The sequence below is a fragment of the Oryza glaberrima genome, chromosome 2 (assembly GCF_000147395.1).
Source record: "Oryza glaberrima chromosome 2, OglaRS2, whole genome shotgun sequence".
Lineage (NCBI taxonomy): Eukaryota > Viridiplantae > Streptophyta > Magnoliopsida > Poales > Poaceae > Oryza > Oryza glaberrima.
The window spans coordinates 28,095,774-28,117,572 of NC_068327.1; the positions used below are offsets into that span (position 1 = coordinate 28,095,774).

The 21,799-nt window shown below is 41.8% G+C and overlaps 3 protein-coding genes across 3 annotated transcripts; all 3 read right to left on the reverse strand.

Annotated features, from left to right (window-relative positions):
- Positions 1-538: 538 nt before the first annotated feature.
- Positions 539-5,371, reverse strand: LOC127762263 (soluble inorganic pyrophosphatase). Its single transcript, XM_052286708.1, has 9 exons — positions 5,230-5,371; positions 2,939-3,070; positions 2,771-2,799; positions 2,249-2,314; positions 1,794-1,901; positions 1,647-1,712; positions 1,175-1,295; positions 986-1,067; positions 539-881 (listed from the first exon to the last, which is right to left on the reverse strand). Exons 2-9 carry the CDS (start codon positions 3,066-3,068, stop codon positions 839-841), a joined length of 645 nt encoding a protein of 214 aa, XP_052142668.1. The 5' UTR covers positions 3,069-3,070; positions 5,230-5,371; the 3' UTR covers positions 539-838.
- Positions 5,372-7,373: 2,002 nt separating this feature from the next.
- On the reverse strand, positions 7,374-16,106 carry LOC127762638 (uncharacterized). Its single transcript, XM_052287115.1, has 17 exons — positions 15,878-16,106; positions 15,619-15,753; positions 14,579-15,137; positions 13,933-14,048; positions 12,705-12,910; positions 12,547-12,615; positions 10,238-11,456; positions 9,899-10,009; positions 9,782-9,814; positions 9,169-9,337; positions 8,901-9,082; positions 8,684-8,820; positions 8,481-8,576; positions 8,221-8,290; positions 8,028-8,102; positions 7,900-7,945; positions 7,374-7,545 (listed from the first exon to the last, which is right to left on the reverse strand). The coding sequence occupies exons 1-17, from the start codon at positions 16,058-16,060 to the stop codon at positions 7,478-7,480; spliced, it is 3,474 nt and encodes a 1,157-aa protein (XP_052143075.1). The 5' UTR covers positions 16,061-16,106; the 3' UTR covers positions 7,374-7,477.
- Positions 16,107-17,698: 1,592 nt separating this feature from the next.
- On the reverse strand, positions 17,699-19,982 carry LOC127761690 (pheophytinase, chloroplastic). The gene is made up of 5 exons (XM_052286014.1): positions 19,781-19,982; positions 19,590-19,694; positions 19,322-19,460; positions 18,471-18,897; positions 17,699-18,376 (listed from the first exon to the last, which is right to left on the reverse strand). Exons 1-5 carry the CDS (start codon positions 19,860-19,862, stop codon positions 17,990-17,992), a joined length of 1,140 nt encoding a protein of 379 aa, XP_052141974.1. The 5' UTR covers positions 19,863-19,982; the 3' UTR covers positions 17,699-17,989.
- Between the last annotated feature and the right edge of the window lie 1,817 nt (positions 19,983-21,799).

The following is a 21,799-nucleotide window of genomic DNA, read 5'->3' on the forward strand; positions in this document are numbered from 1 at the left end:
TGTTTGAGAGGAGAAGAAAGGAGAAAATTGAGAATATACTCAAAACAAGATGAGCTATTAGCGAATAACTAATTAATTAATAATTATTTTTAACTTAAAAAATAAATTAATATGATTTTTTTAAAAATAATTTCATATAATTTTTTTTTAAAAAAACGATGCACCGTAACTGTTTGAGTAACGTGCGCACGAAGTACACAGCCTAAACGAGCCGAGTCCACGTCTCCATGGCTGCGATACGAGTCCTGAGAAGACGACCAACCCACCATATTTGACGTCTCCATGGGGCTGTGATACGAGTCGTTACTCGTGACCACCATAATCTTTGACATCTCCAAGGCTGCGGTACGAGTTCCTCGAGTCGCACTCGCAACCCAACATATTTGAAGCTTTGCAACAAATTACGCATCAGTCAAACAGACTAGCGTCATACTATCAGGCAAGGTAACGCCGCATGGCGCTCCAAAAAAGCTTCTCAGAAAACACAAGGCAGAATCAGAATGCAGTAAATCATGCTTACACAGGCAGAATCACACGATTTGTCAAAAAGGATTCCAATGAGCCTTTATGTAAATGGTTGATTTCTATTAGGTAACCGTTCAGCAAACTGTCGGTTTGGGCAGCAGAGAGTTCAGCAAAGGGGTCAGGTGCTTGGGACCCGAGTATCTGACATGGCATACATGGAAAGAAAAGGTGCTGCTTCTTGTCTTAACATGAATAGTAGAAGGTATATATCCCCGAATTACTGGTTTTAGACCATGTATGTTAACATATGTCGTACTATTGATGAGAAACTGTTCAGTGAATCATGTAGCCTCTGCAGTTGATCAGCTGGAGATCACTTCCTCAAGCTCTCAATGATGTAGGCGCCGTAGAGGTCCCTGTGGTGTAACAATTGATAGTTTAGTCAGTGGATTGATTGTGAAGACGACAGGATAAAGAATGAACATCAGGTTTTGCTGAAGAATTAACAAGCAAAACTCACATTGAGTACTTGATTGCGTTGATGGCATCTTCTGCTGGGAGAAACTCATTGACAGCAACTTCTTTGTTCTCATTCTTCTTGTCTGTCAACACCACAGAAGTTTAATTATACGGTTCTAGTATCTGCAGTCAACTATCTACATTATAACATTTGGAAAAAGGAAGACATGGATATAGAATAAGAATATACAGTCTTCAAAGAAGCGGCGGATCTCTTGAAGGCGGTGAGGGGGGATTTCCTTGATGTCCCTGAAGTGGCGGTATTCAGGGTCATCAGCACAAACAGCTATGATCTTGTCATCTTTCTCACCCTGTTTGCATCAAATGATCATGTGTAAGAACTCAAGCCATTAGATCATAATCACTTGGTACAGAATACCATTATTTCTTTCTTGTGTTGGGCTACTGACTAGGTCTAGGTGAAATCTCATCTATCAATCAACTCATACTACTGTTTTTCTTTCTTTTGTCCAGAGAGTAAAATCACATGGATGATGGATCAAGGGTACTGTTGTTTTTGTTTCATTTGTTGGCTTAGAGAAATTTCATGCACCAAGCAATAAAGCATGGAAACCTTATCTAACAAAAGCAACTTCCATGTAACCAAGGATGGAGGAATTTCCCCTCTCTAAAAAAAAAGCAAGGACATGATGGGATTTAACCTGATCAATCATAGGCATGAGCCCAATAGCACGAGCTCGCAGGAAACATCCAGGGACAACTTGTTCCTATCAGGAGAGAAAAAGAAGCAATGTTAGAGAAGGTTTGTATATTTTCTTTTAAAAAACACACACACATCCATCAGTTACCTGCATCAGGACGAGGACGTCCATGGGGTCACCGTCCTCACAGAGTGTGCGTGGAATGAAACCATAGTTGTGTGGGTAAACAACAGATGAGTAAAGAACACGATCAACCTGAAACACAGGTAAAATTTTCAAGTTCTCTTTTGTCAATGTTGAAAATAAGTCGTTTATTGCAGCCCCTCGCATTATCCCTGTCACTAACCATCCTACTGTTAATGGCAGTCATAATGTTTGCCATTTTAAAGTTCTGATCAGAAGAAGCATGATTTTTGTACCATGAAGTGCTAATTGATAGTGCCATTTGACCTCCTCTTACATTTTGAGACAAGATATGGATTCAGTGCTTATTTCAAATTGGGAGAATATGCTCAGTGCTCATAAAGACCAAAGATTAACATGTAGCTGGTACATGTAAGAAATATATGCATTTGCTTGAGTAAAATTAGTATGAGCTTTACCTTAATTAGACCAGTTGCCTTATCCAACTCATACTTAACCTTGCTGCCTCTAGGAATTTCAACCACCTGACAAAAAAATCATGCAGTTTCATAGCATAGAACTTAGCAATACCCCACAATCCAGCTAAAGACCAGGCATACTACAAGAAAGTGGTCTGCACGATCATTGAGTAACAATTGATTTGTGGATATAATCGAGTGCAGCAGCTTGATACATGTTTAAGCAAATGTGCACCAGAAATAGGAAACACACGGTCATTACTCAACAGTCAACATTGTCACAGCATGTTTCAATAGGAGCAAGCATTTGACCCCACAACAATACAATATACATAGTAATATATAAAGTGAAGTTTAGGTTGATGATTCCAAAAGCCTAAGGACCAGGCGGTCAGTTCAGACAGTTCGGTTCCTATGACACCATGAGAGATTCCAACTATGAAGGTAAAGAGCCAGATTGACATTCAACCCATAAAATGACACAAATCATATTTAGAGATTTAGTAGTAAAGGTAAACTTACGCAGTTGAAAACTGCTGGAGCTCCTGGACCTGCATTTAAGAGGACAATAGGCATCCAATAAGACAAATTTGGAACAAGAAATCATTCAGAGCACAGAATAATTCAAGCATAAGCAAGGAAAAGACTGAACAGAAAAAAATATATTCTGAGTGAAACATTGCAAGGTACCTATCTCCAGATCGTGCCATGGATGAGCAGCAACATGTTTTTGAGACATGGAAGAAAGGATGCGCTCGTTGAGAGCAGCAGGGGGGTATCTTGATCCCAGTGGGGCTTTTCCATCAGCTTCTCCAGCCATGGCTATATAAATTATAAATATGTCATTGAAAAGCCAAAATGTATTATCTAAATCAAGGATATGGCAAGCAAACAAGATACTCTGTAAAAACAGGTTAAAAAAGAAGTTAAAAAGTTATACCCAAACCAGGTTCTAAAAACTACTGGGTAAGTTGTCAATATTGTCCATCACTTATTAGATCTAACAATAAGTTGAATGATTGAACCACCTTTTTATGTGAAGATAAGTTTCACACTGAGGCTTGACTTTCAAGGATCGACCCCATCATAAGAATGATAGTAACAAAACATAGGTGCTACAAAGATATTGACGATAGCGCTAGTGAACAAGCTAACTATGTAACATTTGCCTCACATTACATGTAAAATATATTGTTCCCAAACCCATACAACACACTACATTAAGATAAAGTACTGCATACAGTTAACTACTAACTTTTCAAATAAACTACTGCATATACTGTACCCTCTAACAGCACATTCTAGCAGACAAAGTATGCACTTATCCAGTAATAACGTCGCTTGCAATATGCATGATCTCAAGGACCAAGTAAACCTAGAGGTTTTGGTTTTTCTTGCAAGACAAAATAGTTTACAAAGAAGTTGAAAACAGTTGCAAAAAGGGTACATATCCAAAATCTACACATCATCTGGTAAATGCTGCGAACTTAGGATGCAGAGAAGTTCCCCTTCTAAGTAACTTCAACGCCACATATACAAAAGGCGATTCGAAAGTGCCCTTCAAAGTAACTTCGAAACAACACTAAGAAAAGGTTCACTAAACAACTGCAAGTGAGGCTAATCTAAGCAACAGGCAAGAATAGCGGTTAGACTACTAATCTATGCAAGTTACGAGCAGCTGTCAGAAGGATCGTACTAATATATTGATCGAGCTAGCTGCTAGTACGAATTTAATAACAAGAACTTGAAAATGTGACATCATGTCCTAAGTGACTCCAGATGGAGACAAGGTGATGAACCTAGTCCTGGACAAACCATGCATCAGATTTTTTGTAAATAAAAGGAATCATCCGCAACTGCAGGTGCGACAAAGAACAGCTGCTGGCAAGCAGAAGCATATCTTAGAGAGGAAACAATCACAACGAGCAGATGGTAGCTGCTGGCAAGCAGAAGCAGATCTTAGAAAGGAAACTATCACAACAACGAGCAGATGGGGAGTAAAGCTCTGAAAACGAAAGAATGCCGCTACATGTTTGGAAAACTCATCAGGAGAAGAAAACTTGCCCCAAAAGGAGGAAAAAGAACACCACGAAACGAGAAATAATCTCCACTGAAAACACCACGAAACGAGAACTGATCTCCACCGCAAAACAGATCGAAATAGACACAGACAACAAACTAAAATTCGCAAAAAAAAAAAAAACATCAGCAAGTTTAGACGTAGTACTAGTAGAAGTAGCATTTAGTTCCAAGAACACCGAAATGTAGCGAAGACGAAGGAAAAGGCGGAAAAATTGGGGGAAATATCCTGCGTTGAAAAGGAAAGCGAAACCAACAAAAAGAATATTATCACGAACTGCATAGCCGCCATCAGATGAAGCACATGAAAAGGTGTTGAAAAAAAATCCAAAGTAGAATGACTCCCGAGACTGCACCACGACTCATCAGAGAACGAAACACACACAAAAAATACCCAAAAAAAAAAACGAAAATCCGCACAAAAAGCAGCGGAAGAACACAACACGCCGAGTTGGCGAAAAACCCGCTCGCTCTGGCACGGCCACACACAGTACACACAGCAGCCGCACCGATCGTTTCCGAGAAACCAAACACCACGAGCCGCCACGAACAACCCCAAGCAACCACACACACTACGCAGCAAACCGTGGAAGAAGAACCCTCACCCGCAGCGAGCCGATGAGAAGATCTCGCTGCGGCGGAGGAGGAGAATGGCTCCAACAACAACCGCACTGCACAACTCATCACAGAAACGAGCAACCCAAAAAGAAAAATCTGAACCAAAGCAGCGGAAGAACACACGGCGAGTTTCACGCGCTCACTCCACTCATCACACACACACAAACTCACAAACACGCACGAGACGACGCCGCCACACAGACAACCCAACCAAACCGCACCACGCGCACACGCAGCAACCGATCCTACTCTACCGGAGGCGAGGCGAGGGAGAGAACCCTCACCGGAGCGAGTCGATCAGGAGATCTCGCGAGAGCGGAGGCGGAGGAGGAGGAGGAGAAGCGAAACGAAGAGGACGACGCTCGCGTCCGCCTGTCCTGTCTAGTCTCGATTGGTATCTCGGCGAGGGCCTTTTTGGCGATGCGAGGAGGGGAGATGGGTAAAGCCCGAGTAGGCGTCCTGGGGCCAGGCGCCGCCGCGTCGGGGGCCGTCGGATCGGGGATCGGACGGTGGGGATGGATCCACGTGTGGGATAACGCTTTAGTGGAAGCAGAGAGAGATGGGTGGGGGTGGGGCCAGGCGAGGCGAGGCGAACCAGATTCTTTCCCACGACCACGAGAGGAAGAGAAGGGCATATACTGGGAATCGGGATCACGAGTTCACGACGTAGGGTAGACCTCGTCCACTGTGGACCATGCTGTACAGTGGCACGGGGCACGTCGGTCACTGCGTCGCATCGCACTAGTACCAGTACTGTATCGTGTAGTACACACGTATATACCGTGTACGCGTGATTTCTTTTTTCTTCTTGTTGTTGTTTTTTCTTTATAAATGGTTTTTTGTAAATTTTTTTAAGTAAGTTTTCGCTTTAGACTAGTATCTTTTATTGCCGGTGTTTCGCTTTGAGTCACCCTCCAACCAATGTTTTCATTTTAAACGGGGTAATTTACCAATGTATCACTTACTATTTTTATCTATTTACATCCAATTTGTCATATATCAAAGAAACGGTCTACATACAACAAAAAGGTTTATTGACGAATAGAAGGTAGCATATTCGAGGTTGTTCATATGCTTGAGAAGAAAGTTGTGGTGGTCCAAAATGAAACAAATGTAAAATTACTCGTCCCAAAGTGAAAACATTAATTAAAAGGTGATGCAAAGTGAAACATCAGTAATAAAATGTGGCTTAACGTGAAATTTACTCTTTTTATTTAAAAAAATACACGAAACGAAAACCAGTGCACATATTAGACCTTAGGGTAAACATATTGAAATCTCATTTGTATGTGTAATATTTATGAGCATCAGGATTTCACCACTAATGTTTTCCTGTTTATTGTAATTTCTAGTAGCGTGAAAAGTCATAAGTTTCTTTTTATGTCATTTTTCTTTTCTAATTTCAAAGTGCCGATCCATTAGAATGTTGCAGGTAGAAGTCTGCAAATTCTAGGAGTTAATGCACTGTTTTCTCTTTCAGGGAGTGTTATCTTACTTTTTTTTAATGGACTCATAAAGTCCCCACTTTCCAGTGCTACAGTAATTGTCCTCCACTTTATGACTATAGTAAAACTGTCGCTTGAGTTTTTATTTGAGAGATTCAAAATATTCAATGTGTTCAAAACGATATCATGATCATACAAATCCAAGATAAGGGGCATTTTTATTTGAGAGATTCAAAATATTCAATGTGTTCAAAACAATATCATGATCATGCAAATCCAAGATAAGGGACAACAGCGGGACGGAGCGGGGCTGGGTTGGACAGGAACGCCCCCTCCCCCGCTCCCCCTGTTCCCCGCATTTTCCCCCCGCCCCCGCATTGGCCACCGGGTGGAAAACCTCGCCCGCCCCAGCCGTCGCAGGGCCAGAAACGCCCCCTCCCCCGCTCCCCCTGTTCCCCGCATTTTCCCCCCGCCCCCGCATCGGCCACCGGGTGGAAAACCTCACCCGCCCCAGCCGTCGCAGGGGACCCAGCAGGTGAGCGGGGCCTCGTAACTCCAGAGCGAGCTCCGGTGATGACAACGGCGTGCAAGCTCCGGCGCACAGGTGGGACGGAGGGTGGGCGCTGGGGATGGGACGGGCCGGCAGACAGCGTCTTCTTGCAGCAGATGGGGATTGGGGAGGGACGGAGGGTGGCTACCAGAGCGGCAATGAGCTGGTCACACAATGGTGGCCGGGGGACGCAGGGGCCAGCGTCTCTTGCGGGCCGGCATCTCTCGTTTGATTGCTCAGTTTCTAATAGCGGTTGTACCATAAAAAGAAACGTTGGGCATTTTTTCTGGTCAAACACAAAAGGTACGTACACTTATTTCTTCCCGTACGTTACATTTCGAAGCCAGCTATGCATGGTTCGGTTCGTCGACTGTACCATACGTAGCATAAGTCCATAATTTGGTTTAGATTTGCTTTGCTCCGGATCCCACACTTCCAAAATGTAAACACGATCATACTCGCAAGAAACTTCATTTCTACAAAAACTGACACACACCGAAGACATGCTCTCTTTTGTATCACACCTTCACAAGAATACTAGACTGGTCGTGTTGATCTGACTGGCAAGGTCTTCCTGTGGATGCTCATGAACTTGGCAACAAATTCTGCACGACAAAAGAAAAAATGTTATGTTTTAGGTGCTGTTTTTGGGTAATCCATACTGCAAGTGGCACTTGCAAAAGTATAATGATTGAATGCGATTTTGTAACTTTTTTGCCCTAAAGAAGAAACAATTTTCAAAGATTGAACATGATAGTCAAGAGTGGTTCAGAAGACACTGCACTTCAAGAAGAAAACGGTCTTTCAACTGGACTTGAATATAATACTACTCTAGAAACTGGAACTACGATTTTTGTTGGAGAATAATGCCAGAAGCAGGATCACCAGAAAAACATACACTAACATAGATGGTACTCAGACAAGGTTAATACTGGAATACATAAAAGCTGGCAAATTACCTTCCAGTTTCAACAGTGCACTTGCGCCAACGGGCAATCTCTTATCCTGGAATTCAATGCCCATACATGATTATCATAGACCATACTATTAATGCATGAAAACAGAAACACAGCAGAGCAAAACTCACATAGTAGGCATGCCAATAATAAACCTCCCTCTTTATACTAGATTGGATTCCCTTCAGAAATAGCTCTGCAAGCTTCTGAGAATGATCAAGATAAATGTCATTTGCATGGTTACATGTGAAAAGATGACAGCATGCTTGAAGTTAAATATACAATTCCAGAAAAGGAAACTGCCGTTTGTTTTGCAATGATTACCTGGAGTATTAGTTTAGGAGGTACAAATTCAACCAAGAGTTTCTGAAGCTTGCCTCTCACCAAAAATAACCTACATGGTGTTTTTCATGCATTACATAAAAAGAATTGCAAATATGTGATCACAGTTCAATCCCACCTTTCTGTATCGAATGTCAGTTAACAACGAAACTCATGCACTCGGTGACTGATAAAAGTTGATACAGTATAAAAGTATCGGTAGCTAAACATTCAATGACTGTTCTTGGCTCCAAATGTCTAACCTTTTAGGAGAAGGGTCATCCAATATTTCTGCAGCAATTTCCTGCAGAACATTCTCCCATCCTAATGGTATAGCTTGTCCATCAATGAAGGGGTAACTGGTAAACGGAAGGGAAGCAAAAACAGAAAATAGATAATGGGAATATAGTGATATAAATAAAAAGGAATTAATACTATTCAGAATAGACAAATATGGCAACCATACTTGTTGGCTTTGCATGCCTCCAAGGCCAATATTGCCTCCCTCATGTTTTGCCTAGATTGACTTGCGATGGTAGCAGCAAAACTTGAAGGAAGATCAAAACTTTCTTTCTTTGATATGTAAGTAAGAATATCCACAATCTGATAATCTTTTCTATGTTAGTCGGTGATGTTATCCAAATAATGGAGTGAAGCACAATGCTGTGAGCAAGAAACCTCACCTCGCGTGTATTGGGTACACCAATGCAAATAAGCTTGCAACGGCTCTTCATTGAATCGAGAATATGGGACTCGTCCTGGCAAGTCATTAATATCTTGTGTGTGTCAGAGGATGAATCAATCATCCATTTTATCAAACGTTGATTACTCTCACTAACTTTGTCAACATCATAGAGAACAATTACTGCAATCAACAGATAAAACAATCATGATAGGAAGGCATCAAATGAAATGGATTTCAAATAACAATGTTTCAGAGGATGGATATACCTTTGAATTTCTTTCTCACAGATGGATCGGTGGTTTTCTTCTTATTTGTAATTTCATTTGCCAAATCCATCAAAACATATCCAGCATTCTTCGAATAATACCTCAAATTAAGCTCCATATGGTGATCACTAGATGACAAAGGGACAAGAACGGGCATAGATGTAGAACCCTGCCAAAATCAGGGAAACCCTTTGCTCATTTTAACTCCTAAAAATGATTTTTTTTTCTGTGTGGTGGATTCTTTTTTTCAAATATGAATGATCATGTGACACAAAAAAAAGTCCCAGTCAGCAAAGGGCACCATGTTATGTTGTAAATTAAGTAGAAAGTAATGCAGCAGGTCACATGATATGTCATATGCACATGTTAAAATTCTAGAGCAATATTGAATTTCGGTTTTTACTCAGCCCCAAAGTTGTTGAGATGTACGTAGATACAAATAAGTAACCCCGCCACATAGACAAGTTAGATACAGACCACAAACATCAACACAGCACTTCATCTGTATTTTTACTAAAATTAGCTGGCACTATTCACTAATCTAGAAACCAAACTATGGGAAACTAACTTATACTTCCTAATTTAAATTATACACTTCGATGGCAGCACTAACCTGGCCACTGCAGCTCTTCAAGTAGTGAGAAACCTGTGAAAAAACAACAAATACTTAACGCAAGCTATGAGTATACAATGACAAAGTTTTTCCTTTTTTCAGTCTTTAAGTTTGTACATTTAGAGAGGAGTCACCAAAGATCTCAGTAACTACGGCTCTGCACAATGAACTCTTTCCTGATCCTGGAGGTCCTTTGAAAATGATATGCGGGCAAAACTCAGTGGAGACCTGGTGCAACAAAACGCTAAAATTTAGAAGACTAAATCACTAACTTTGAGCAACGGGGATGACAACATGTATAAAAGTATGACCATGCAACTGCTAAGTAGATCCATGCTTATTAGCAATTCCCAGGACTAATCTAGTCAGGAGGTAGAATGGACAGTTCGTCCAATAAAAGATAACAAGGATTACAGATCTATAAAATTATGTAGTTAAGTGCCTGAAAGAGGTTACCAACTGTTTAAGCTGTTCAATTTGCTCCCTGTGACAAGTAAATCCACCAAGAGTTCTTGGACGATATTTATCAGCCCAGAAAAGCCTAATATTTTCCACAACAAGAGCCTTCTGAATGAAACTCGATTCAGATTCGTCGGTTGTTTTGCTGTTCGGTGATTTTGGTTTTCGGCATGTCTTTCCAGTGACACATGGAAGCCAAGAATCATTTTGCGCCTTTTGCATGTTGGAGGTGAATTTCATGACTCCTCCAACTAATTTCCCAGTGAAATCACTGAACTTTCCACTGTCCCCACTATATCTGCCACTATTAAACTGGCTACTCAAAGTGGCGCCACTATTTATTTGAGTGTGCCGACTAGTACCATAGTTGGAATTCCTAATTGTTCGTGAAAGGCCTGTCTGGGCTGAAATAGATTTTGGTGTTTGGGCTAAATTATTGCTATTTGCTTCAGTACCATAATTCTCAGCACGGGCAGTTTCTGAGGTCAAGGACTTGTCATTGTTATGCTTTGTTGGTGTTCTCTGAATTGGAGCCCTACAGTCACGAGAGAAGAAGATGTCACCTGTAGGTATGGACTCTGTACTCGTACATGCATACTCATTATATCTGGAATTAGGCCACTTGCCATTCGCAATCAACTCATTGATCTCTTGGGAACAATTTTCTGCATGTGAATCCTCTTTGATATTGTCAGCTGAATCCATTTCCCCCTGTTTGGAGATAAGATTAGTGCCAAGGAATGCAGGAGCTCTAGGAGGATGCTCCTTCTCATGAGGCCGTAGCTTTGGCGTGGAAATTGACCGGTTCTGGGAAAATTTTTCCTTGATAGATGACCGACTAAAGCTTTCCATTGAAGGCCGAAATCTGGGAGGTGTTCGGTTGCTCTTCTTGCGTAATTCATTCTTCCCACCACTGTGTGAAGAATTTTGGTGCACTTGTTCCGTGAACCTTGGAGGAGTACGGCTGTTTCTCAAGTTTGAAGTTTTCTCATTAGGATACTCTCTTGTATGGTTAGGAGACAAGTTTTGCCTTCTAGCACCAATTTGGGTATTCCTACCTGATGGCAACACTGCATCATTCCAAGGGCTTTCGTGCCACTCAGTTTCTGTGTCCGAAGGTTCATAGCCACTCTTGTGCCTTGTGGAAGAATCATTACGAGAATGTCGATTGTGTCCTGAGCTTCTCTCTGCAGCTAACATTCTCAATCCCTCAAACAGTTAAATGCTTATGTGGCTTAGAAAACTATAATCTTGTAATATCAACAGAGCAAAGAACTATCTCTCGAACTTCAAAGCTTCTGTGGCTTTGCAAACTGCAATTTTGGAATATCAATAGAATAAAGTAAAAAAGAATATGCAATTTTCAAAAATTAATTAAGTAATAAAACAAATCAAGATTCATTATGATGTAACTTAAAAACTTAAATGAATATAATGCAACTAATACAAGGATTAAGTAATTCACTTCGATAATTTCACTTGGCAACAGAGCTTGTAAATTAACAAACAGAGAACGATTTAGATTGCTATATAAAAGGGAACTTTCTGAACATGCAAAATACAAAATGAGTTCATAACTTTATATGAACTTACGTTCACTTTATTCAGACTCACAGATCACAGTTAAATCAAAATGCAGTGTTGCACGGATTTCACTCTTCATTCCTACATGGCATTCTTCAGTATTACGTTACTGGATTGCTGTGGGTCAATTTGCTTATATGATCTTACAAATAGTGTTCTGGTGAAAATCTGGCTGGGAGAAAATGTATAAAGCAACAGATCAATGTGGTCTCAATATGAACTAGCTGAAAACCCTAAACTTTGTATATTGAAGCAAAATACCTAACTAGCTAACTCCTATACAGGGGAACTACAGTTCCAGAGATGCATTACTAAACAAATCACACTCCATAAAATGAAAGTGGTAGGATTTGATCATTTGAAAATGGAATTTACCAAGTGTTTATAGGTTCTAAATAGATAACCGTAGAGTTTCCAACCCTGTATAGTACCCTAACTTAGTTCTAGAGATTTAAACCGCATAAGAAATAATGAATCTATAGAATCAATTTTCTGACTCAAAGTAGATAACCATCTAATTTCCAATCCTGGATTTGCGCTCTACCATGCTTCTACAGACTTAAACTGTAGAGAAAATAATGGATTTAGAATCAAATATCTGACTGAGTTTTGCCAATATCTCATTCTTAAGGTGTTGCAGTTTACAGGGTAAGGAAATAGGTGATGCAAATTTTGAATCAAATAAATAGACAGATCAAGGATGAATCAGGAAAAGTTATTACCTGAAAGAGCAGTATAGTGTTCTTCCAACATCCACAGTTGGAGGGCCAAAGGGAGGACAAAAGCAAGAACTATAAAGAGACAAATAAGAGGACAAAGACAAGAAACACATATTTCAATTTTATTTTTCTGTGTTGGCATTTTTGTCTTCTTCCTTCACTCCACCAAGGAGAGAAGAAACCAAAGAAGAAGAGAGGAACCATCCATTCTTCTCCACTCCCTAGGCTGCTCACTATAAAAATTGTCATCTATTCCAAGGAAGCTAAATATATCCCTAAAAGGAGGACATATGTAGAATAGAACCTGTAGCTGTATGATCTTGCATTTATGCCTTACGTATTGATCCTTCATCGACATTTTCTCATCCTGTCAATCTTACTGACGTCAATAAGCACAGTATGCAACATCTGCTAGATCTTCACAAACATCCACCATACATAACGTATTTTCTGAAGGAGTATGAATAAGTTCTGAGGTTCATTACTAAAAGACCATGTCATGCACATGATCAAATTTTGCCATATTATCAGCAGATTGTTGAGTCGATCTTGAAACTAGAATTTTGTCCACTGGTTAGTACTCCCTCCGTCCCACTCAATAAGGCACGCACGCATTTTAATATTTAACTATTTAAATATTTGACCAATAAATATTTTATTATAAATTAAATTTCATTTGATGAAAATAATATCATTGGATTGTGATTTAAATTTACTTTTATGTGATTATAATTTTGTTGCTACAAACATTGTAGTATATGAGAAATTTAAAGTCAAAGATTAGTTTTGAAGATTGTGTCAAGTTTGACCACGTCTTAATGAGTGGGGCAGAGGGAGTATGTCAGTTGCACTAAAGTCCTAACTGAATAAGCATATTGACCTTGGTGATTGCAAAAAGAGAAAAAAAAAACAGCATGCGCTCTTGGAAGAGACATGTTCAGTATTCCAATTAGGCCATTAGCCTTCAATAATTAGTTGACCATTTATCAAATATTCATGCCTAGAGAATTTATTAAAGTAAGTTATCTAATGTCCATGAAGTTTAATTTTGTATTAGTTTTGATAGTTAGAGAAATCTACACAAAATCTTAGAGCCAAATAATTGGCAGGGAACAACCAAAAAAGATCATATTATTGAATGAGATTAATTGAACATACAAACTAAGACTTGATTGTCATTTTGTAATTCTTTCAAAATACCATTTAACAGAAGGGTATTGTTTATGAGCAAGATACAAGAATAATAAAGTCCCTAGCAAGTTGAGGTAGGCTAGAGATGAAAGGTAATATAACTAATAGAGGTAGGAATGGTACTAGTACAGGAAAAAACAAATATTTAATATTCTAAACCAATTTATCTAAATAACCATCCACTGTGGTATAACTTACATGAGGATACAATTGAGTTCCTTCCTTTCTCGAGTCAATTTCAAAATATGTTTGGTCACCCTTAATAAATGTTGAATATATAAATATCAAATCCATCTTCAAGGGCAATGGTGCATCTGCAAATATTAAAATAGGATAAATTAGAATGAAAGATATGAACTATAGAAGAATAGCAATACAAAAGTAACCCAAACATGAATCAGCCCCATTGCTATCTAGCAGATTTCAAAGTTAATTTGCAACCAACAAATAGAAAGGTTTCAAAATTTCTTCCAATTTGGTCAGTTCCATTCTGTTTAGGAAGGACTTAGGAATGAAGCAGTGTACATCTACTTTTGGTCAAGCATAAGTGAATGTTTGCAACTCTTTTGGTGAAGTTTACAAAACTAATCGGATAAATTCAAAACAAAACTGCAAAGGTTTGATCATGAAACTGCAACAGAAACTACTTTCAGAAACTTGGATTAGATTATTTCTTATACTGCAACCAAACGCAAAAAGGTAAAAGACTTGATAATGAAGGAAATAACCCTAACAGCAGGACTTTTGCAAAAACAAGTGAAACAATGTGACTCCAAAGTTATTTACAGTTTTACACAATTAACGGGTTATGGAAACCTTCAGTTTGGAAGCACTTATCACTTACCTTCAATGTTTTTCAGGAGTTGTTCTTCTGTGATATATATCTTGTTCAGGAATTTATTTATTTTTTTCTCCCAGAGGTCAACCAATTCGTTCATTGAGTAGACATTTCCCGAGGGTCTCAGATACAGCGTATTGTTTAATGTCCTGGGATCATCTATAGTGCAGATCGTGAATTTAGCAACATCAGTCTCTTCAACAAAAACTCCTGCAAAGAATAGTTCTCCGTTGAGGTTAAAAATACAAAATGTGAAAGAACCTCTCTTTTTCTTTTCAGGAACCAAACAACAGACTGGTGAGAAGCTGAGAAGTAATATGCAAAGACCTCTAGTGTTTCCATCACCAAATATCTTAACTTCATCTCTTGGAGGAGCATCGAGTCCTGGCTGAACAAGTGACGGAAGCAAATAACGCATCAAGAAGTTGCAGCAGATGTAGGTGTGAGGAATGCATTCGCTCTCTATTAAATGGCGTATTTCAATTTTCTTCTCATAGAAGCCATGGTCCATGCCACAAATTTGAACCTTTGTGGGATCAAGTCCATATTCCGCTGGAATAAATCTCTGCAAGAACTCATTGCAAAATTAAAAGTGATGCTTACATTTTCATAATGCAGTAATGGTCAATTGGTCATAGTGCAGAATCAAGTAATAAGACTTACGCTCTGGAGGTTGTCCAACAAACTACTAACATGAGTAGAACTGGACATGATAATGTCAAAACTAACAAGCCTACCAAAGGATAGGCATTTTTCTAAGCGTATTTCAGTTGTTAGTTGTCTACACTGCAGTGCCACCTACGTTTTGGATTTTTTTCCCTCCATTATTTTTCAATAAGATGGAACGGAATTAAAACTTTGTCGATATCAGTGTCACATTTCGTTTCACCCTCCATTCCTTAGTTTTGACATTTTTACTAGTGCATTTTTCCTAAACTTCTAATCAACTGTTCTCGAGAATAAACAGCCAACATCATGTGACAATGCGACATATTCCGATATCAAAACAATCCGTTTATCCGAGCAACCATGAGTTGTGAGCTCACCTTCACGCACCCAGCATCCTTAATAGCCCGAATCAGAAGCTTCTGCTCGAGCGCTTGCTTCGTGGGCACGGCGCAGATGACGACATCCACCTGCCGCACCGCTTCCAGCAGGCTCGGGTAATCTTCGAGCGATCCCTAAACCACAACTCCACAAGTTCAGGCATTGGAAAACCGACGTCGATCGAAGAGATTCCCCATCTATCGGCAGGTGGAAGGGTGGGGGCCTGGGGGGCTCGCGGAATGCCGCGCTGGTTGTTACCTTCACGACCGTGGCGCCGGCGAGCGACGTGAGTGGGGCGGAGTCGGGGACAGCGAGGTGGTGGGGGCGGACGAGCGCGAAGGTGGGGTGGCCGGCGGCGAGGCTGGCGCGCACGAGGCATCCCCCGAGCCGCCCGGTGGCGCCGACCACCAGCACCCTGCTCCGCGTCGCCTCCTCGCACATCGCCGCCGACGCCACTTGATAAGATCTAGAGCGTTCGGATAGATTAAGAAAAAAAAAAGAGGAAAAATGATGCCAATAAGTAGGAGGGTGTGGGCGTGTGGCTAACTGGCAAGTAATGTTGGGCCGTTGATTTGGATCGAACGGCTCGCTGCAAAGTTCGCACATATACAAATACATAGGGTTGGTTTGGTTTGAGGCCTAAATTAGGCTTACTAATATTTGGCAATTTCAATAGTGTTTAGTGTCTATTTATTTTGAAGCCAAAATTTGGCATGCCTAAGAAAATAGGCCATTTCAATAGTGAACTTAGGCTATTTTGCCTTCAATCCAAACATAACTCTGCCTTACCAAAATTAGTCATGCCAAAACTTACCAAAATTTGGTATTGACAAAATTTGGTAAGGCCTATTTAGACCACAAACCAAACCAACCCATAATCACCATACATATTTTGTACCCGTTGATTGATTCCCAGCATTTACAACATGGTAGTAATTTGTAGCTTTGGATTTTAGATAATGGAAGTTAATTAATTGTGTCTACCCCAGCTTCAGCATAAAATGCACGCAACCCAAAAAAAAGAGACTACTAAAACCTCATCTAAGTACAGAAGGTTTGAAAGAAACATGAAGATTATTGGCTATGGGCTATCAAACGCAGACCAGACCGCCGCTATGCTCCTCCGGTAAAAAAACTCTCATGCCATCTAGTCTAACTGTCGTGATAGCACAACAATAGTATCATATAATCCCAGTTTGTAAAGGGTATATAACTAAAGTAATAACATGCAAAGGAGAATATACCACCTTATCATTAAAAAATAACTCCATTTCTGCTTAGCCAAATGGACTAACAAAGAGTTGTTGCACCTATCAAAAGCAGATTTCTCATATAGGTACACATGAAAGCCAACTCTAAGCATATACTAAGTAATATTGTAAGTTGGTTATAAATTACTAGAAACCATATAAATTGCAGACCATACCAAAAAGAGATAAACAACATTGGACGAACAAATGATGGATGGTTTCATCCTCGTGACAAAAACAAAAGTCTTACAATCTTTTTATTTTCACTTAGTTAGATTACCCATGGTAAGAATTACTCCCCGACATAAAAAACAAAGGAAAATCTTGACCTCTAAAGGTACCTTTTTCTTTGAAATGTGTCTTGATATTTGGGACCCCGATATAAACTAGAGCTAAGTAGCAGACCAAAAAGACCCTATTGGGGTGAGGTTTCAACTTAACACATATTATATTCATGTATCAAAACCAAATCAGCTACGTGAGGAAATAAATTATGCCATGCAACTAATTTTACACCAATTAGATCCCTCGCCATAAAAAGCTAGGTAGGTTGGTTTGGAAAATCAGAGAAATAGTTGACTGTTTATGTCTTACTATGTTACAGGGACAACGATACCGATCTCTCAACAAGGTATTACCTAACCACTTATCTTTCCAAAATCTTATTTGAGAGCTGTCCTTAATACGAAAGGATCCAAACCGGAAAATTCATATTTGACCTTCATGAGGCTAACCTGAAAATAAGAGTCACCCGCTTTCCAATAAGTCCGAGATAAAGGTTACGATTACAAATATTTATTATATAGTATATGTTGTCACGGTCCATCGGTAATAATAAATAATTTATATAATCACTTGCTAAGTAACGCTACATTCTTTACCTTGAGGTTATGAATTGAAGCTTCCGGTTTGAATTTTGTCTAATTTCGAGCGGATCTCGCATGGCAACGAGGGATTTCTCAAAAAAAAAAAAGTTCGTCAGCTAGGTAACAAACACCCCAACACTATACATAGATCACTATAAACTAAAATCACTACTAGTAAATTATTTATCATTTTTAACTAGCTTATAGGAGTACACTTGAACATCGCATTGTTTCTCTTCCAGGTTTATTGTTGATCACACGGATTGGAGAGCGGGCTCCGGCTGATCCGCCGGCTTGCCGGCGTCGAGGGAGGCGAGCCACTCGAGCAGCGCCCCGTTGAACTGCTCCGGCGCCTCGTCGTGGGGGCAATGGCCGGCCTGGAGGTTGACGACGGTGGTGTCCTGGTAGAACTTCTTGATCTGCGCCGCCTTCGCCGGCCCGACCCACGGGTCGAGGTCCCCCCACAGCAGCAGCAGCGGGCACGACAGCTTGCCCAGCAGCCTGTCCAGCGTGTACCGGCTCTGGTTCGCCATGAACCGCGACATCAGCCTGTAGTACACCTCGCCGGCGTTCGGGTCCGCCGTCGGCGCCGTGATGGACCCGATCAGGTATTCGTCGACGTTGGTCGCATCCTTGTACACCTGCGCGACGAGCAGCAGCCAGCAAGTCAGCAGCAAACGGAGCAAAAGCAATGGCGCGAAGTTGTTCGTCACGACGACGGTTCAGGTTGCTTACGCTCTTGAGGACCTTCTCGACCCTCGCCGGCTGCTTGGCCTGCCAGAAGAGGAACCCGAGCACGACGCGCTGGAACGCCTCCTTGAGCGGCCTCACGACGAGCCTGGTCACCGCGCTCTCCTCCCCCGCCGCCGCCTCCGCCGCCTCGGGCGGGCGGTTGGGGTCGCCGAACTGTCCGGCGGAGTTGAGCAGCACGACGCCACGGACCAGCTCCGGCACCTCGGTCGCCGCGAACAGCGTCGTGAAGCCGCCGAGGCTGTTGCCGACGACGACGGCCGGGTCCTTGACGACGTCCCGGAGGAAGTCGCGGACCTGCTCCATCCAGATGGTGGCCTCGTACTCCACCAGCGCCTTCTCGCTCCAGCCGAATCCGAGCAGGTCAATGGCGTACACCTTGTACTTCTTGGCCAGCTCTGGTATATTGTACCTGAAAATTTTCAGAAAATTGGCACCAAAATTTCAGCGTGTGTTAGTTCACATTCAGCTAGCTGATTAGCCAAATGCTCTGCCATGGTGCTATCTACAGTTAATCACTGTCCTATCAGTAAGACAGTTTTTTTCATGAACGTATAAAAGGATTATACACGTTAATATATTAGAAAAAAATATTTTTTTACACAACATAATTAGCCAAACCGGCTTATGTCAAGGAAAGAGAAAAAAAAACAAAATAAAAAACTGAAGCTTAGGAACTACTACGACGGCTAAACGTAACTCCTAACAACGGGAAAGGGGCAAAGCCGCCCTGCACTTATCAGTAAGACAGTAACTAGTCTGCATATTGCATAGTCCCTAAACCGGGGAGATGGTAATGGTTATACGACAAGCAACTGAACCAAAATGATTCTAACCTCCAATGGAACGCGGAGGCGCCGAATCCGTGGATGAGCACGATGGGCTGGCCAGCGCCTTGCTCGACGTAATGTATCCGGCGACCCCTCCATGTCCAGAAGTTGTATCCATCAGCCTTGAACGGCAACCTCTCCAATGCTACAAAAACAAACCGATCGAGCAAAATGAACTTAACCGCAATCGCGTTTTCGCAGCTCAGACCTCAGAGCATCGATTGGTCGTTTACCATAACACAAGAATCGATTGCTAAGTGCTAGTACTACTTACCTTGGGCAGAGCTGTTGGAGGAGGAGAGCATAGAGCAGCAGACGGAGAGGGTGACCCCCTTGGTCACGAGGTCCCTCCTCTGCATCATCACCAGCTTGCCTCCTCCTACCAAGAAATCAAAAAAAGCCGCCCGCAAGGTAAAATAAAATACAAATAAAAATGGAAAAAAAAAATGAACCAAGATGCGGTACCTTCGAGGGCGGTCTGCGGGGAGCCGCGGTGGCGGCGGCGCGCGGAGGCGGTCGGGAGGGCGGCCGCGCACGCGACCGACATTGGCGGCGCAGCAGCAGCGGTGGCGGCAGCGGCGGGATTCTTGGAGAAGAAGACGAGAGGCAGAGAGCTTGGTAATTCGTTGGGGACAAGCGCCAAGCTTTGTATAGGTTTCCGCAGTGAAATTTGTGTGGGCGGCGGGCAATCGGGCAGCCGTGGCAGCGTCCGGGCCAAAGGAGTTCGAGAGGGAGACAGAGATCGACGGAGGCAAGCGACTCTCTCCCGTCAAAGAGTTCGGTGGTGACGTCGAGGTGTGGCGGGTGAGGCCACCAGGCAATGGGCCTCCTGATTGTGATTAGCGTGTGGAACCTGGGCTCATTGACTGGCTGGGCCGGCCTGGTCTGCGCGCTGCTTAAAGATGCTACTGCTACTTCCTCCGTTTCATAATGTAATTCATTTTAGCATTGTCCACATATGTCTAGATTTATTAACATCTATGATTATGGGCAATGCTAAAATATATGTCTAGATTCATTAACATCTATATAAATATGGACAATGCTAGAATGACTTACATTATGAAACGGAGGGAGTACGTACAAGTAGTACTAATAAATCATCATCCAATACTTCTGACTTGAGATTCTTTGACATATGTCTAAGATTGGTGCCCTGTTTACAGAAAATTCAATCTACAGCAAAAATAGTATAAAATTTTTTTCCCTTCCGAGCAGAAAAATATGTCTCTTTTCTTCGATTCGTAGCACTTTTGTCACATTCACTCCTCTAGGTCGATTGTTTGGCCATGATTAGGGATGTGAACATATGAATTTGTCCTTTATCCAACCAAAAAAGAACTTGGGATACCGTTGTACGCTCTACCGCTTCACTTGTGACTTTCATGCAGTGAGCTCCGGCGTGGGTGCAAGTGGGCTTCGATGAGGTATGGTGTGAGAGTGTCGGCGCCCATGAGCGTGAGAGTGAAGGGCGAGTAGGCGGGAGATGCTAGGAGGGACATGCGAAGGATGGTGAGCATGGAGAGGCGAGGGGAACACCGGACGCGGAGTCGAAGAGGGAGACGTTGGTGTGGACGAAGGAAAGGCGTTGGAAGTTGGTGGGGGATGAGGTGACTGCCTTGAGAGCGAGGGGTGCTCGCTCCGAGAGGGTATAAGGAGGAGGGAGGCGAAGGGCGAAGGGCGTTGTTGGGAGCGGGAAGGAGGCGTGGTGCGGGTAGTGGGTGCCGATGGAGAAGGTGGGGAGGGCAGCATGAAGGTGGGAAATCAGGGAGACCTAGATCCCCTACCACCACGCGTCATCGTGTCGACGGCTATCCATGATCTTCTCGTGATATCAACACAAGCCAGGTACAACCTAACCAAGTCACCGTGCTATACAAGGCGGAACATGCGCATGCAAATTAGTTTTTCTCCATCCCGACTCACATGCATGAACGGTAAATATGACGGGTGCTACGAATTGAAGAAAAGCCAATAACATGTGCTTCTGGTTAAAAAGGGAGAGTTTTTGTACTAATTTTTTTTGTACCAACATATTTTTGCTATTGTTTGCTAAAAAAATGTTGGTCTAGCCTTTTTTAGACCATTAAAAAAACGTCACAAGTTTATAAGGTGTAAAACTCTCGAATACAACTAGAAAAGTTGGTTCTTCCTATATAGTTGGTACCCACTAGAGAAGTTATTTGCTATAAAGTTTACACCATGTTGCGCCATGTCATCTTTTTTTCCTGAGCCGTTGGATTGTCTGCAAGTCTCCGGATGGACGTTACATCGACATTGAACAGTTTTGGGCCAGCCCATGCTACTCATGGGCCTCTGTTACGCTACACATTTTTCCCATTGGCCCAACGATACCAACCCTATCCATTCCTCCCACAGAACATTCCCAAATTCATTTACGAGAACATTGATAATACAATCTGTTAACTGCAATTTGTACTTTGGCTAGCCCGTGATTGTTAATGGGTAAGATTATTGCATAAT